The sequence below is a fragment of the Aptenodytes forsteri genome, unplaced genomic scaffold (genome assembly GCF_000699145.1).
Source record: "Aptenodytes forsteri isolate BGI_AS27 unplaced genomic scaffold, ASM69914v1 Scaffold54, whole genome shotgun sequence".
Classification (NCBI taxonomy): Eukaryota; Metazoa; Chordata; class Aves; order Sphenisciformes; family Spheniscidae; genus Aptenodytes; species Aptenodytes forsteri.
The window spans coordinates 16303392-16321993 of record NW_008796044.1 but is presented as its reverse complement, the minus strand read 5'-3'; the positions used below and the strand labels follow the sequence as shown (position 1 = coordinate 16321993).

Sequence of the window (18602 nt, the reverse complement as noted above, 5' to 3'; positions counted from 1 at the left end):
TGTTGTGAGGGAAAGCTGTTAACCACGTTATTTTTCCTGGACAAAATCGCTGCTCTTGGCAAAGGTGTGCTGGCCCAAAATAGGTGCTCATCTGCCCTTTCTTACCCCCGAGTTTGACTTTCTATTTGTCTTCATAGAGCAATTAAGTGAACAGCTGCAAAGGATGTTTTGTTCCTTGAAAATAATTCGCTCCTCTTACACCAGCTCCACGCACCAAAGTTCTGGAGATCATTGCACAGCTCCCTGAGCTCCTAAAAACATCGACGTCGAGAGGTTAAAGATTTTAAAGCCTGCTGCCACCTATGGATGGAAAGCAGTGAGAGCAGGAAACCACCGGGGGAGCATGGCCAGCTGAAATGAAGACTTGAACTCAGTAAAAGCCATCGGTATGGGGAGATGCCAGCAGCCCTGGGCAAGACCCGAGCTTTCCCCGACTCCAGACAAACTCAACAAGGCGCGAGACACAGAGGGCTGAGGGAGGGTATTGGGAAATTCGCTACCCATCATGTGAATACATGCAGTACAAGAAAGGAAAGAAACCATTTTTTTGGCTTGCTGGATTAATCTGATTACCGTAGCTTGCCCTCCCCTTTACCTAATTGTTCTGATGTAATTAAATCCTTAAAAAAAAATGCACATATTTGCATTCAGATTGCTAAGGTGATAATTTCTGCAATAAAACTCTACAGAATACCTAAAATGGATGTTTGTGGGGCCACAGAAACTACAGAGCGGTGTATTCCACCCTTGCCGGAGGAAACGGGGTTATCTATAATAAAGAGGACATGTTATTTGCATAGCGTCATACCTAGCAGAGCTCTTAGTTCATGGAAGAGGCTGTTTGGTCCGTGGCAGGGTAAGGTGAGATGTCAGGCAGTATTTTCTGCAGACGTGGGACAGGAGCTCCAGCCACGTACAACCACGCACGGGCTGGGACAGCTCCCACCCCGCGAGCATCCCGCCTGCAAGCCGGACCGCGCGGGGAGCCGTGCTGCCCTCCGCTCAGCGGGACCAACCCTTTACCTTAAATTGGACAAAGAGGGTAGGGAGGATGATGCAGACAAATGACTGCAATCCGATGTTATATGAGGTGCTGTTATATACATCATATTTAATGCTCATACACACGGTATTGATCTTTTTTTGCTCTGCACGCACGCTCCGAAAGGGGAAAGCTGACTGAAAACAGGTACGGTCTAATCCACTGGTCTCAGGCATCCACCACAACCACTGCACTAATCTTTAGAAAAAGATTTAATACTTTCAACACAGGGTTAAAGACGTCCTATTATTTTATTGCTTTTTGTAATTTCACAGGCTTCAGCTTCTTGAAAAACCTGTTTTTCTTTTATCCTGAGTCATTTTGCATGAAGAAACTATTGTTCTAAACTGTGACTCATCAGTTTGCATCACCACTTTCCAAACCCCTCGGGGGCACAGGGGCTTCGAAGCCGGCAATGGCAGCCAGCCTTTATTTACCGATAAATAGGTACTTCATCGCTGCATTGACTCGTCGCTATTTAAGCCTCATTTTGTTCTTACTTCCCAACCGTGAAGCCCGGAGTGATCGATCTGTTTGCTTTTGTAATAGTCTTTTATGAAGAGCGTTCACACGAACCACGTCTTACTGACACTCTGTCTGCTGTTTAAATACAAATACAAAAACTTGTAAGGAGACACAAGTATCTCAATGCTAGTGCTGAAATACCTGGAAATACCAAGTTTCCAGAAGCCAGCCTGCCGCGAGGCAGAAAACGTAACTGCTTGTTGCTGAGACATACCTCATATACGAGAATTCATGGGGGAAAGGAGGCCACCATCCAAATTATCCACTTCATTGAAGCTCTTACACAGATCATAACTGTACCTCATTAGTTTTTGAAATCCAAATCCAAGTATTTTATACCTTGCAAGTTGTTCAGGCTGATCTCCCTTTTGGAGCTAGACTCCCCTCCACCACGCAGAGATACATTACCCCTGCCCAGCAAATGCAGCGCCAACAGCAGCACGTGAGGGACGAGCGAATTTTGCACGAGCAAAACTGAGCCTTTAGAGTTTAAAAGTGCAAAATTAAAGGCTTGATCCTGCTTTTCTTATGCACCTAGACCTCAGCACTTTTCCTTCTGTACTTCTGCTACTGAATAAGAATTAATAAAACAAAAGAAACTACGGAATGACCTTGCAAAATTAAAAGGTTGCATGCATTATTTCTTCTAAATCCCACGGTTGTCAAGAGCGAATGATACTCAGCACCTTACCCTAAATACATGATGCAGCACTTTCTTGTGGGACATAAATCACGGCTCAAATGTCCCACAGCCATAGTGCCGGCTGGAGTCAGAGGGAGCGGTGTTTGCGGAGAGCCCGCTGCAAGCTCAGGCAGCGCGCTCCAGCAAACTCTTGCCATGGTTCAGTTGGGTTGAGATTCATCTCAAGGGCAGGAGGATTGCGCAAGGCACAGAGCAGCCTTAACGCTGTCGCATCTGAGGCAGAGAAAAGTGCAAGAACGTCACTTGAAAACCAGTGGAAAGAATAAAAAGAACGTCCAGACCTACAGTACGATGATTACTGTTAAGTACCCAAAAGTGGGTTGCGCAGCATGATGAGCTTAACATGGGGCATAAATTCCTGATTTTCTCTAACAGCAAACAGCTCATTGATGAAATTTTACATAGCTTAGTTTTTCTTGCCTTCCTACTCTTCTATGCCAATTCTTCCTTTGTTTACCTTTAGAAGGCTAAGAGGAAAACCATTTGAAAGTCATCTCTAGCCAAAATTTCCACAGCAGTCACCAACACTTCACTACTGACAGAGCCGCCCAGCCGTGCAATATGGGGGACTGTATTTTCATGGGGGAATGAGCTCAATTTGGGGCTTGGGGGTTTTCTTTGTTTCTTGAGCAGCAGTAACATGCCAGCCTGGGCTCCCGATTGAAACCGCCTCGTCAGGCACAGCTTTCCACCAAGGACCTTTCCTGTACTGTAGAAGGCTTGCGGGGGGGATGCTGCTCCTTCCACTTCACCTGATTTTTTTTTTAGTCTTAGCACAAAACCCCACAAAGTTCCCAAAGACCAGGACTGGGAGCAGATTATTCCCTAGGGAGATACAGAAATATAGGCTAAAGGGAGCAGGCGCAGGGTTGCAACGCATGCCCTATAGGCTACGTTACACAGGAGAGAGGTGAAGGCACATGCTGCTCCAGGAGGTTTGGGGATGCTGCGTGGGAACGGGGGGCCACCATCTGTTTTTGAAAGGACTGTCTGCTCAGGCACTTGCTGCAATGAGGCGGGAGTTTGATTGCCTCTTCTGTGAAATGAGAAAACCGGGAATGAAGCAGATCCAGGATCCCACTGGTCTTTTTTCCCCCCTCCATGTTTTTGCTCTCCCTCCTTGCACAACTTTTTCACCCAGTCCCCAGGACAGGCTCTGCTTTTCCTCCCACCTGCCAGCACTCAACTGCCTGCACAGGCAGGCAGGCTGCTGCTTGTCCCAACGAGCTCCTGCCTGGTGCAACCCAGCACCCAGCCCACTCCCCGCGTGCTCACCCCTCTCTGGCAACGGGCTCCGGATCGCAAGGAGGCCGCCTGAGCCTCCGTACAGCAGCGAGCTACACCAAATACGGGTGCTGGACATGGAGACGCTACCCTTAGGGCAGACTTACAGCCGCCCTCGAGTATTGAGGGAGGAATTAAGCATGTAGGGTGGGGAATATCATTGACCTTTGCACCTGGGATGCCAGCTCAGCACTGGAGCTGATGCAGAGCAGAGGTGCCAGGGATGGTCTCAGCGAGCGCAGGTGGGACACATCTCCTGGAGAGGAGCAGCAGCAGGGGAGGGCATGGCCGAGGCAGGCTCCAGCAGAAGACTCAGGGCAGAGGACCAGCTCCTTCCCCACCGCAGCCTTGTGCCGTGCAGGTCACCGTCGGTACCACCTAAGGAGTGCAAAAGCAAAGCATACATAATCCATTTCTCCCACATCTTTTTTTCCCTTCTTTTGTAATCTTGAGACAGGCTTTTTTTTTTTAAATTTTGCAGAAAGGATCCAAGTTTCAGCCACACATCTGTTTTAAGAAGAATTTATTTCAAATCTGGACTGTACAAAAGAAAACATGTCTTTTTGGGTGACTTTTTTTCTAGACGCTGTCTTTGTGAAGTGCTCTTATGTCCACAAGCTGTGCAAGATATTATTACAGAAACTCACAGCACTTTCCCTCTTACCTGGTAACATACTGGGTGGTTTCTTTGCTTTATTGCCTGACCTACTTCCCTTTCAATAAACATCTTCCAGCAGCGTGATGTTCTGCAATAAGTTCAAATTCACTTTGTACTCCCAGAGAGGTGCAAGTCCAGTGATGGTTGACCAGGTCAGACGAGGACTTCACCAGCACCATCTCCACGGCGTGCATTTCATAATTTCATGTTTATGGAGACATAAATAGACTCCATCCCACAGTCACATGCGTGAGGATCTGTTACACATTCTTTGCTGCAGTCAGACTTGCAGCAGCTCCGTGAACTTCAACTAACCGCAGTGACTGTAACTTTTTTTGGTTTTCCCCATTTCTCCCAAAAATAATAATGGCAAACAACATGCGTAAATCTTTTACTGATTCTCTCCTGCATTCTGCCTGACAACGGCTCTGAAAACACACGAATTTCTTCTTTGATAGAGGGCCCCCTTACAAATTTCTTCCCCAGGATTTTAAACATCAAACTGTTGAAGAAAAGCTCTCCCCAAAACAGCCTGGGAAAAAAAAAAGTCATATTGTTTTTTAAACTTAGGAGGCAATTCAAATTACAGATTAGGAAATGAAAGGCTATTCCCGAAGTGGCAGTAGCAGATAGGAGGACTAGAGGAGAACGTAAGAAAAAAGACGACTATAAATCAAAAAGAAGTACTCTTTACAGACGAATTTTCAGGTACAGATGTCAAATCACCATAACCTTCTTCTGGGGATTTTCATCGGAGCTCCTCAGAGCCAGCTGCCACAGAGAGCAGTGAGTAGGAGCAAGCGGATGGGACGCGTTTTCTAAAAAATGCTCGAGTAAACGTCTCATTTTGTAGGAACACCCAAACTTCTTTATACCAGTGCTGAAAGGGTCTCAGATGCCAGTAACAAAGCATAAGCTCTATAAAAAGGCAAACTATATTATTAGCTCTGCCTCCTTCTGTTCTGCCTAAACGCTGTTTCTCCAGGCGGCGCCCAGAACTCCAGCTGCTTTCCCTACTGTAGCTGCACATCTGAATTTCTCCCACAGTATCTCCTATAATTATTTATTCACCAGTAAAGCAAAAGCTTTTCATTTCCTCTACTGCAAACTCCTCCTGATTTTTTTTTCAGCCTTTAAAACCTACTATGAGCAGACTTTCTCTAAATGTCCTCTGCAATTTCATGCTAATGCATCTCAGTAACAATATTTTCAGCAGATTTTTTAAGCCTCTCTTGTGTGTATATATATGTATACATATATATTTACATATTATAGATATATTACATACATACACACAGAGCAACAAAATTTGCAACAGATTTATTTTAAGCCTCTTGTGTGTATATATATGTATACATATATATTTACATATTATAGATATATTACATACATACACACAGAGCAAGGAATAGAAGAGTTAAGTGGCACATACAGGAGTCTTCCTTTCACAGTTCCAATTTATTTGAACTTAAACCAAAATCTAAGCAGAGAGAAAACGGCATTCGGGCACCGGGGCTGGAACCAAGTGTCTACGCTGAACTCAAAATCCAGCTCCCAGTGCCAACAGGCATGAGAGAGCTTAAAAAGTGGTTTTAGGTTTTGCAGCTTGTGCTTATCTCTGGTCAGAAGTCAAGTTCATTAAACAAGTGACCTCAGCTTTGTCCTTGGGGAGCAGTCAACCAAGGATCAGCAGTTTTCAGCGACTTAGCAAAACCCAGCTTAATTGTAGGATACCGGACGGATTTCAAAATAACCTGACAAAGGCTGGCATTACCACAGCATGCACAGACTGATTGAAATACAGCTCCTGTCACTAGCTAATTTCTCTCTCTCCCCTTTGCTTTCACAAGCACCAGCGTTTCCAAATACCAGCCCTGGGGTCAGCCCACAAACAAGCTGTGGCAGAGCAGCGTTAGGAGCCCTGTTCATAATTGTTCTCCCTCTTACCTCGCTGGCAAGAGGACATTTTTCAAAGCAATTAGTTTTTCCCTTCCTCCATTGCACAGCCAGGAACTTAGTCAAGTATTTCCTAGAGATGGTCGCGTAATCCTCACGGCAGACCTGCGCCGTGGTCCCCCCAATGCTGACCCCCTCCTCCAGCCTGCTCGCTGCCCGATTTCCTGCCGCTAGCAAAGCTTTTAAGTTCCAACAAACCTTTAACAAAGATTTTAACAAACTAACTTAAAACAAATTCCAACCTTCCTCTCAAGAGCCACATTCTCACTGAAGAGCAGCTTCCTTTGCTCAGAAACCCCGCGTGCTACAAAACCTGAACCACTTCAGATCCTCTCGACAGGGTAAGATCAGGTTCCCCTCCTTAGCTCAGCTTCCCCATCTGCCCTTACTACTGCAAGCGCCAGCCCGATCCCTTCCCAGACCAGCAGCTTGTGGCAGTACACCCCTAGCCAACAAAGCCGCTACATCTGCTCCTGCGTTTGGGTACTCAAGTATCACTAAATTGCTAAGATCAGGTCTCCAACGGCTCATCTCTGCCCCAAGCTACTGCCAAGGGTTTGCTCCAGCTAGCGCTGCTCCTGGGAGTTAGTCAAACCACTCGGACAGTGAAGTACCACCCTTGCAGGGGGAAAATCTAACCAAACAATATAAATTTATTTGCCTGTGCCAAAAGCAGGCATTTGGACCCAAATACTGGAAGTACGCCTTTACATTTTCTCCTTTTACAAGGATAGTGTTTATTTACATCGCACCTTTAGGAAAGAGAATCAGAAATTACAAGTAGATCCAAGCTTTGCACCCACTCTACACATTGCAAGCTTTTGTGCTGTTCTTTTAACTTATCTACTAAATATTACCATAGTTGGGTGCCACACAGTTGACAGTGAATGGTACACGCTTAGAGCGGCTTTTTTTGCTGTGAACGCCAAGAGCAGCTTTTTTTTTCTGTGAACGCCGGCATAGGAGGGGAAGTGGCCCAAAATGCCATTGGTTTACACACGGTCTGTGCAGTACCTTCAGTAGCCTGCATGTGATGAAGGCTTCGGTCTTCTCTCTAGGACACTGACAAACGGTGCCCAGGTTAAGGGAGGCATTGCTTCATTTGACGTTGCTGGTGGTTGCTGTGTTGCTCTTCTTATTCAGGCAGCGACCGAGTACGACCAAGTACGACCTGGTCCCTGCGGGACCTCGCTTTCTTCACAGGTTAAACAAGGATAACAAAACCCCTCTGCCTCACAAGGATGTTGAGGCAGCATTAGCAGGCAGAAAGCTTTGGGATCCTGGAATGAAAGGCATCGAAGGTGCTAAAATATTATTATACATTTCTTAGTGTGATGGGACACGTGCCGTAAGAAATGGGGTATAAGAAAAACAAGGGATACGGGGTTTTTTTAATCATTATTTTACCATAACTGCTCACCACCAAACAAATTTCTAATTCTAGTTCAAAAGCAGTCAAGTAAGAAATAATTTGAGAAATGTAAACTAAGGAGAACATACACTTAGGATTGCAAAAATAGTTCTCTGTCACAGTAGGTTAATACACTTTCCCCATGGGCTGTGTCAAACAGGGTTGAGTGGACTCAGTTTGATAAGCACCTAAACTCAGTGGCAATCCCCACCCAGTACAGTCCCACCAACAGTGCAAATGCCAGAGGGCAGCTGGATTCTAAGACAGTATCATTTGCCTGTAAGATCAGACCCTTCCATCTCATTTTAAAATTGCAACAAAGGAAATGTCGTTTTTTCCATGCTCAGAGAGTTTACCAAGTAGAGGATTTCCTTCCATGCACCATGAACAGAAAATCCTAGCAAAGAGACTGAATTATTACGAAGCTGAAAAAACCCAAACTCACTGCTAGGCCATGTACTAAGTCAGCACGCTTTTTTCCTGGTTTTGATAATTTGACAAGAACTATCTGTTTAAACCTCCTTTTCTTCAAATTCCAAGTCAGAATTTTATTTTCTATTCCCGATACTTCAATTTCAAAAGCATGGGATCGGATAACATAATAACAAACACCATAATAAGAACATGTTTAAGAACACTTTCATCTTTAGCTTTTCTTCTGCAGTTTATTATATAAATTATGCTTTTAAACATTTAGAGCACTCACATTTCAAAATGGAAAATGTTTAGTTTCACACTGAGATATTAGTGCAAAGAGTGGCTTATCTAAATACAAATAAGTTACATGTCCCCAACGACAGCCAGTGGATTCGGCTGTTTTTAACATAACTCTTAGGTTCATAGCTAACAATTACGTTACCTACACCAAATCTGAGCATGTTGTAGTCAGTAGAAATACTGGACTTCGGTTAGTAACAACCAAATACTCTGACAGTACAAACAAGAGAAGAACAATTCGACTTCAAGCAGACCTGTGAATTCACTGGGATTAGAAACCACCACCATCATTTTTCTGACCTGACTTTAGTTATAAATAAGTGGATGCCAAATGTTCTATTTGATGTTCCATTCCAATTATTAAAATACAATAAAGCTCACGTGCATGCGGGTATTGAATTCCAGTGAATGCCATAGGTCATCTCTGGCACATCATAGACAGTACCTGAACACTGAATACGGAAATATTAATGAAATAATATTGATCTGGCAAGAGGATAAATGAGAAAGCTCCAAGATCCTTCCCATCTCCAATGCCAATTAATTGTTGCTGAAAAATTTATTAAGCCAAGACTGAAATACAGCAATGCTTCTCAATTACACAATACATACTAAAACCCAAGTTTAAATTAAATCCAAGCAAAATAAATCTTATTCAACGCATAGATGCCAGCGTATGGGGTCACTGCAGTGAAATACAGGCCACTTTGTCAGAAGTAGTTATTAGTATCTTAGAAATCTACATTCATTTCTCTTAAAGAACTGTTGCGATGTAAAAACAAAATGAGACACTTCATAAATAACATCTTTATTAATGAGTTTTCTTTTTCACATTCTTTAAAGTGATGTTTAATTGAAATCTGCATAGTCAAGAGTGGAAAAAGAAATAAAAATCGTAGAGGTCGGACCCAAATGTGAATGTTGCTTTTTTTAAGTTAAGTATCACCGGTCACAATCATAGGAATAAGCAACCTCCAGAAATAAATGACCGGGGAGATGAGGGGGTGGGGATGAAAACCACCAGAAAAACTCTCATCAGTATATTTGTCTATTAATGAAGTCTTCACACAAAGACACACAACACCCATTCACATTCATGTGCACAACAGAATGTAAACTACAGAAGAAAGATACTTCCTCTACTGAACGAAATAAAACAGAGCAAGATTATTTGTGTATTTAACTGAGTGTTGATCAGCTATTCCCACAACGGGAACCATTACAACACTCAGGTGGATAAACACACAGTCCAGATTTCTTCATGCCCTTATTACAACCACATTTAAACTAGCATCCTACAGCAGGAAATATGAAATCTGAGTATTTCCATAATACTAAGAATTACTCTTAACACACACTTGTAAAGCAGTATCACCTCCCTTCTTTTTTTAATTCTTAATACTGTCACCCCTTTCCTTACTGCTAATGTTATTCACAGTTGGTTGGAAGAGCAGGTGAAGAGGACTTCTCAGCGCCCACGTAATGGCTCAGCCTGTGGAAGTGGTCTGCAGCAGAACACCTCCACCTCCAGCTTCATTTCCATAAGCACAGGCAACACAATCCCAAGTCTCCCACATCAACACCACAGTGTGACTGCAAGTAGTATTTTTAATATTTACACCATCTACTGGTTTAGCTGTTGTTCTCTGCATTATAACCAAAAATCTAGAAGGGAAAACAAACAAACAAAAAAAAAAAGGCATGTCCCCTACATAACGGCTGTAGGTAGTAAAGACTCACACATTTTCCACACGCTGGTGAGAGGCCATTTCTTACCTCCAGTTTTGATTTATGCAACAGAGACACTACTCTACAGCTGAGCACTAGTTTAAATGCAGAATTCTCTTATGTTGGTCATTTGGAAAAGCTGATACCGTCACTCTGAACTTCACCATGCACAAACTAGGCTTAACACTTTGCATATGTTTGTGCAGTAATAAACTTCAGTTACAATTTACATTAGTTAGGTTCTGAATTATTCATCTTATTCCGATGCACAATCTAGGCCTGTGGGGAACTGATCATCAATATTCAATCATACGAGTTCAGATCTGGGCAAGGAATAAGTCTCATTTATTTGCTATGAGCCTATAGGCTTTAAATCTGAGATTCAAGCCCAGCAGGTCAAAAGAGAAAGTTATTTATGAAATCAAACCAGTCAGAAATACATTTGCTGCCATGGATATTGGAAACGTAAGGCCTAGAGTATTTTGGAGAAGACCTACAACAGTGAGTAAAAGGGATTCGGTAAAACCACTTGCAGCAGTTCATACTCTTACAAGGGGGAAACAAACTACACAGCGAAACTCAAACCCATCAGGGTGAAAGGGTGACTCCAGGGCTGAAATCCTACCCGCGTTCGACAGATTACAGTAAAACATGCCCAGCACAAACCAACCACAGCTCCGCGGCAGTGTCAGCCAGCATCAACAAGACACCGACAGACACACATGCTTCAACACCCCTTCTTCAAAAATAACCTGCTTTCTCCTCGGGGAACTAATGCACTCAAAGATGGGGAAAAACAGAAGTCTGGAAACAAGGACTGCGGATAACCAAATTTTACCCCAGAAACAAGCTACCTGGGCAGCCAGCAGCTGCCACACTGGCTAGGTTTCAGGGCAAAACCACAGAAAACAATCCATCTCGTCCCAGTTCAAAACACCAAAAATAAAATTGGCCGATTGGGTGTGGGCTGATAAATTTTCACAGGCAGCAATGGCAACATTTTTTTTTCCCCTGGCAATTTCATGGGCAAATCTTCTGGCAGACCCCAAATCTAATTAAATTAGGAACAGAATATTTAGTGCAACGGTACTCTTAATTTCTTTGGAAAAAAAACCTGTATTTCTTGTGTCGCTTCAGGGGTTTAATTCAAGAGACCAGTAGGGTAAGACCACTTTTGACATTAGTTCAAGATTTACATTGGCACAGCTGATTTACATTATTTGTACTTTTTAAAGGTGGTGGTTATAAGGGCATCGGATTAGATTTTTCTTCTACTAACGCAAAATCATAAGATAAATGCAATTGGCTAGTCTGAAAAAAAACCCACCTCACTAACATACAATGAAACTACTTTGTGGCCTTCTGTGTTTCAGGAAAATATCCCACATATTCAGATCATCAGGCAGCCTCACTAGTTAAGACACATTAAAATGAAACATTTTCCATTAAAGTTGCCAAAAACTGGATTTAAATTTATTGCATGACGTTGCATAAGAAAGTATATTATTGAAAACCGTAAGGCATCATGCAATTATCCATCAGCTAATTATTTATTATTCCTTGAAAGATGGTTATATACTCTAAAGTTATAAAACCAGTTTCAAAAAAGTACATAAAAAAATTTAACATAAGCATTAAATATTTTTCACATGTTCGTAGTTTTTAGCTGTTAAAAAGTGCATTCAAACATACTGTACTGGAAAGTTGCTCTGACCAAAAATGGTGCCGGAGACTTGTTAAATTAAAAGCTGCAAAAGAATGTTGCATGGGATTAGAAAGCTCACATGTTGTGGTACTTAAACTTACAAACTTGCCCGAAATAATTTTTCAATCCTCACACTTACAATTTAGCATACATGATATAATTAGCTAAAAATGTGTATTTTTATAACTAAACAGTCAAATGAATTCAAGTTACGTACACTGAGTGATCAAATAAGGAGCAGACTTAATATTCAGACATGGGACAGAACATACTGATGCGATTTTGGCATTAATCAATGTACTGTGCCATCCAGCGGAAGCCTTCTCCATAGCCTTGTCTCTTTAGCACGCTGCACATAAACACTTCTAGCGGCCTTGCGTTCAATTCTTTCAATGGTATACTGCCCTGCAGAGAGACAGAAGTGTTCCAAGTTACAGTATCGTTATAAAAAGACGGCTACTTTACATGGACATTTGTTTCTATGGAATGCCATTATTTAACTTGTGTTGGATGCTGGAATTTTAGAAAATAAATTAATCTAAAACTTGCACACGTTACTAAGATTAGGGTCACTTGAGAAATACACTGAGCACGTTTTCATGTGCATCCACAATTGGAGAGGGTGAAGTACACAAAACCAGAGTGCAAGAGCAAGCACGCGCACAGAGAATTTGAGAGCTTATACTCAGTTTTCAGTCACAGTTCCCTGCTCTGTTTCTAATAGCTTTCCAACCAGATTAAAAAGAACATTTGCTACCAATTGTAGGACTGACCATAGCAAGAGTGCAAGTTGCTTGCTTGCCAAGGTCAGCACAGTGTGATAAAGCTGTTGCTCAACTGGAGATTCACAACAGTATTCATACTTCATAGACTATGTGCAGTGTTGTAAAAACCAGGGCAAGATTTAAAAAAAAAAGTCAGTAGTAACTGTTTATAGCCCATTACACCTACTCTAGAACTAACCTGTGCAATTCTCTTTCACGTGGAAAACAAGAAGGTAAAGATTTGTTCCCGCTCAACCTAACCACTGACTGGCACTGAACTTCAAGGGAAGCATCTAAGAGTAAATACTCTTAGGGGAAAAGAGGAATTACAAGACCAGGTGCCCTCCTCAGCAGAGCCACACTGCTGGTCATCTCATGGGAGCTGGGACGGAAGCCACACTGGAACGGCTTTGTCAGCTGCGGAGAGGTGTCTTTCCAAGGGCAAAGGACAACGGAGCAACTTGTTTCTAGTGCCCCGTATCCAAATGGCTCCTACGGCCGAACACCTGCCTGCCGATGGGAAGCAGTGAATGAATTCCTTGTTTTGCTTTGCTTGCGCACACGGCTTTTGCTTGACCTATTAAACTGTCTTTCTCTCAGCCCACGAGTTTTCTCACTTGAACCTTCTGATTCTCTCCCCCATGCCGCTGAGGGGGGAGTGAGCGAGCGGCTGTGCGGTGCTGAGCTGCCGGCTGGGGTTAAACCACGACAGCGGGCGTCATTCCCAGCTCTGTCTCCTGGCTCACCCGGGCCAGGCTGTCAGGCCTGGGCCACCGGGAGGGACCATCCCTGCATTGCTCGGGTGTCTCCTGCAGCGCAGCTCCAGGGCTCAGCCCTAAAAGAGTGGTTAGTGGTTAAACATTGGAACAGGCTGGCCAGGGAAGTGGTGCATCCCTGGAGGTATTTAAAAGACGAGTAGATGAGGCACTTAGGGACATGGTTTAGTGGGTCGACGGTTGGACTCGATGATCTTAGAGGTCTTTTCCAACCTCAATGATTCTATGATTCTATGTAGTACACTGTATTTACTTTAAATTAGAGTTGAAGTATCGCAAAGATCCATAATAAAAATCTGCCTTGTTGCTACCGATGCCAGTAGGAACTTTTTTTCCCCTCACAACCTACAAACTCAGACTTCTACAATGATGTAAATCTATTTCTAAGCTTCAGGTAAATATGTTAAGTAACAAATTGTACTAAGTCTGCACTTTAAACGAGAAAAGTCACTTACTGAAAGACTTTATCCAGTTTTCTCTTACAGTTCTCACTAGAACCATAGCCTCTGAGAACTTGCTCATCCTTTTAAAGTACTGCATAGGAAAGTTGAAGTACTAAAAATTATCCTAAGTACAATTAAGTTTTCTCTGGAAAAAATGTGGCATTAAATATGATGTAAAAAAAGAGGCTCCACAATTCATTCATTCCATATACAGTTATTATGTACTAAGTACTTTATAAATTAAAAAACGTTTATTTTGTGTAGCTGGAGTGAACTGGAGTCAATACACAAATAATGCAAGCAAACTCCCTAACAAAAAAACCCAAAGCCACCAAAAAAAAAAAAAAAGGAGCATTACCTTTCCTGTTGTCTGGCCATACAGACCAAACATCTCTCGTAACCTCTCTTCACTAATGGCTTCAGGTCTGTCAATCTTGTTACCAAGAATTAGGATAGGCACATTAGCAATAGTTTCATCTGTCATTAGTGACTGCAAAGGAAAGGAGAAAGGAGGAGAGATTAATTTAGAATATAGAAGGTCAAGTTGCTACTACTCATGTCCAGGTGGCAGCAGAGCTCTGTTGGATACTGGGAATTTGAGCTTATTTCTTAGAAGTTACAGTTAAAACTTTCAAAGACTTATTTAAACTTACATCAAGTTCTTCTTTTGATTCAAGCAATCTTTCATGATCTGCACAGTCCACCAAGAACACAATGCCGTTAATCGCAGGCAGATAGTTTTTCCACACTCTGCGAGCTACAGGGAAGATGTGAATTAAAAACAAAAGGAAATGATCCCAAAATTCAGAGCGATGCACATCAGCAATTAAGAAACAACAGGTTTTTTTGAAGTCTTAGCTTATGTTACCAATCTTCAGGATGCAACTTCATGTTTTACAAAACTTGAAATAATGGACCAAAAGTATCATTTCCTTTACTGTTATCACCACTCTCTCTCACATGCACACTGAGGTAGTGAAACTTTGTGTTTCCCCAAGAGTTATGTCAACAAAGCTAAGTTTGAAGCTTAAAGGTAAACGTAAGCGATTCAAAGTACAGAATCCTCTTCAAAATACAGATAGCCGTCAAAAAATTATGCTCTACTGCAGCTCTTCCCAAATTGTATTTGGGATTTGTGATAAATGGTGGAGACGGACAACAGAGCAGTGAAAGTTTTTTATACTGTCAAAGAGTGTGGGAAGCCGATCTCTGCAGCATGGTCATATTTCCGATCCGAAACAAACGGGCTGTAGACAACTCTAACTCAACTCAGTGAAATGAGTCAACGTATTCTCTTACCTTGAGCATGTCCACCCAGATCGAAGGTAGTGAAAGTCATGCCAGCAATTGTCAGCTCTTCTGAAGCTAGAAATACACAGAATTATGTTCTCTGTGAAGATTATGCAGTGCATTAGAACAGTCTAACCTTCTAGCATGTAGATTTTACTTTCTGTCTTGGGTCTTTTCAGTATTTTGTTATTCAAGAAACAAATGAGAACAATACATTCTCTCTCAAAATCAATGACATTTGTTTAATGGTTAATAGCATTTTGTTGTTAAAACACGTGTGAAATATCTACAATGCTAAGAACAGCAGAGAATATTCGTACATTACTTATCCCTACACATTACACAAACAACAGTTGGCTCTGGCATCTAGTTTGCCACAAAGATGGCGTTTCATGTACAATACTGTTCAAGGTTTCTCCTCTTCACGTCCTTTCCCAGTTTCTCACCTCCTTACTGGACTTCACCAATCCACATTTTTAACCTGTGTTGAACTTTTTCTCCTGCGAGGCCACCAAGATAACAATTACACAGCAACCTCTGAGCCAAAAAAATCAAAACAGTGTACAGAAATGCTCATTTTCCAGCTGCGCAGAGAAGCTACTCCCAAACACTGCAAGCCCCAATTTCCCACAGCTTCTGTAATCTAGACTCTCAGCTCCACCATTCTGCTTGTTACTCACCTCTTAATTTTAAATATACCACACTGAACTACCCTACACATATTTTTCTGAATATTACTTCAAATATCTACAGATTACAATCCCAGAAATTCCTTTGTTCTCCCCAGTTACACTGTTGGTCTTACAGTGTATAATCAGATCCTGCTTTTCCTGCAACACTTTCTAGCTATGGAACCAGCAATATTAACTTACTGGGGTGTAACGTGGGGACGTGTTGTCCCAGTCTGTCATCTTTGAGCATGTGCAGCAGCGTAGTTTTTCCAGCATTGTCCAGGCCAAGAAACACTAGTTTGCCCGATTTCTTGTACAGTCCTAGAACAAAGAAGAACCCGCTGATTAATCAGTTAAATTGGTAGGAGTTAATTTCTAGCACTAGAGATGATTTTGCTCCCAGGAGCAAAGTGTTACAGTCACGGTACAAAATACAGACCCGCCAAGCTCCGCCGCACACTTTATCAATGCCCTTTATCCGTGTTCTACTCGTACAAACTACATTCACGCTTGCTCATGTGCCTGCTGCACCATGTGTACCACGTGCAGCTTACGGGATGCTTAGTGGGGGAGAGGCACACAATCGACGTAAACGTGCCGCTCATGTAAATGCATTTACGTTACCTTAGGAAAACCACAATAGAACAGGACTGAATTTTGCCAGTGTAGCTTACTCTGCCCCAGCAAAAGGGCAGTTTTGCTCACAGGCGATGGAGAGGGGGGCATGCGGGTACAGTGCTGACAGTGAGCTCTAAAATACAGACCGACCCGGACCTGAACAGAGGGTGTTTTGTTCAGCTACCTCCAATTATGACAAAAAAAACTTGTTCAAGGCAAAAAGAAAGTTCAGACCTCAATGGGTATATTAGAGAAATTAATTTCAATGTCAATAGTCATAAACAGTATATGTATGAATTCTTTTATGTTGGTTCATATATTATTTTGACAAAAAGTAACATTCACCCATACCCCAGCTAAATTGTATGGATATATCCTGAATGGCATCGTCAGGGCAATTCTGACACACTTGCTGTCATGTGATAATGCTTTCGTAACAGGAATAAGAAATATTATTTTCACTGATTGTCATCTTTGTAAAAATGCCTTTTCCCCTTATTTTCCTCTACTTGTAACCCCAGTAAATGCAACAGTTGCTGGGAAGGACAGGAAGGATGTGTAAAACACGAACACTATTTTCTTAAGTTTGGGGTTATCAAGGAGTGATTCTCTTAAACTTGCCAACACTACATCCTATGCCAGGATTATTTTTCACTGCTTCAAACTGATCGACATTCAAAGTAAAACATTTTTAAGACAAATTTCATTTTAAAAAAGTCACATTCTGTACTGAGAAACTACTGAAGTAAGAGCCTCTCAGTTTTGACTTTTCTAAGGAGAAAATCTTCCCTTACTCCCTCTTCAAAGAGCTGTGGCTGGATGCTACGCACTGCCCGACTCCTTAGGAACCGCTACTGACCCCACAGCCTTCACAAGTGCTGAAGAGGGCAGAACACTTACAACAGAGGGTGGGAAAAAATATTTATGTATGTGCTGAAATTACATTTCTTTAAAAGCAAAACTGGGCTACGTTCCTAACAGAATTCTCTCTTCTCTCTGCAAAAGAACTGCAAAATACAGCCAAATATTGCAACGTGGGAGTTTTTAAGTCACCAGGATCTTTTACTATATAATGTCATGGTATTGTGACACTTTGCAATATGCTGAAGAACAGTTTATTTTACCACCACTGCGATGATACAGAAACATTTTGTGAAGTACACAGATTTTACCGTTAAAGCCCAACCGCCCCATCCCTGCAGTCCCTACACTTCACTGCACCTTCTCCCGCAAGCGCAACCAACCCTCCCGATCTGCAAACCGCGCACCAACATCCCGCGCTGTGCCGTGGGGCCACAGGCAAGCTGCTGGGAGCCGTCCAAAGGGCGCACCGACGGCTGCCCTGGGTCCCTCTACGCAGGGCGGCTAGCAGGCAGCAGAGCGAGGCGGTAACATCAGTTTCCATAGCCCTCATTTTTTTCTTCTTATCTAATGTGTTATCCTCACATATAATGTGTTACGTATGGGTTTTTTTGGTGGGATTTTAAGCAATGCTGTTGCACAGGTGGCCGCTCGGACAGCCCTGTTGATGCCGCAGCATTACAGGGGCATACGTGCCTCCGCCTGGCCGACCTTTACACTGCTGGTGTTTGCTCACCTCTCCCCCTGCCTTTAAGCTAATCTCTGGGATCGCATTCCAGCATGACATGTTTTGTAACTTGCAGGAATGAGTATTCCTTCACATGCCTCAGCTTATTTCATTAATGAACTTTATTACTACAGGTAGAGTGTCTTCACAGTTCTTTCAAATACAACTCTTACTTCCCAAACTCACCTTCTCGCATGCCCAAATAACTATTATTAACTATTAAACTAGAGTGGAGGAGAAAGTATTAATGTTTACAGAGAAAGGAGGAGTGGACAAACAGTTTCATATATTAACTTATGTCACCGGAGAAACTCCAGTTCACGCTTACCTTGTGAGGTAAGCAAAACCCTACTAAACCATAGTAAAACAATAGTACTTTTGCCACTCTCAGCCTGGACATCCAGGAGCCTTTGCTCCCAAAGGAGGTGCCACTGCTTTCTCTGAAACATGTCACACTTCCCAAGGGTCCTTCACAGAAACGCAAGACAAATAAGCAGCAATACTTCAGCTATTAACTACACCCAAGACCAGAGGTTTTTTTATATATATATATATGTATGTATATAAAAAGTTTCTTTGCGCATTTTGAAAGTATATGTGTGCAAAGATGTATTTCATAAAGTGATCTTATCAGCCTGCTGACAGGACAGCACAGGGAACTGTGGGGAGTTTCCCAATGTTATAATCAGCCTTCTTCAACTGTAAATGTAAATGAGAATGAAA

General features: G+C 42.4%; 1 protein-coding gene and 1 long non-coding RNA gene across 2 annotated transcripts in view; both read right to left on the bottom strand.

The window, feature by feature from the left end:
* Nucleotides 1-1154: 1154 nt before the first annotated feature.
* LOC103904433 lies at nt 1155-6511 on the bottom strand. The gene is made up of 4 exons (XR_657902.2): nt 6411-6511; nt 3720-3932; nt 2259-2483; nt 1155-1642 (listed from the first exon to the last, which is right to left on the bottom strand). It is a non-coding gene; the product is annotated as an uncharacterized LOC103904433 (long non-coding RNA).
* Nucleotides 6512-9092: 2581 nt separating this feature from the next.
* The window catches only part of SAR1B (secretion associated Ras related GTPase 1B), a 10859-nt gene continuing 1349 nt past the window's right edge, over nt 9093-18602 (bottom strand). The window contains exons 2-6 of the mRNA XM_009285920.2: nt 15875-15994; nt 15012-15077; nt 14366-14469; nt 14071-14202; nt 9093-12134 (exon numbers count right to left, since the gene is read on the bottom strand). Of these exons, the coding sequence (XP_009284195.1) occupies nt 12018-12134; nt 14071-14202; nt 14366-14469; nt 15012-15077; nt 15875-15994 (539 nt within the window). The 3' untranslated portion in view covers nt 9093-12017. The remainder of the gene's footprint in view (nt 12135-14070; nt 14203-14365; nt 14470-15011; nt 15078-15874; nt 15995-18602) is intronic.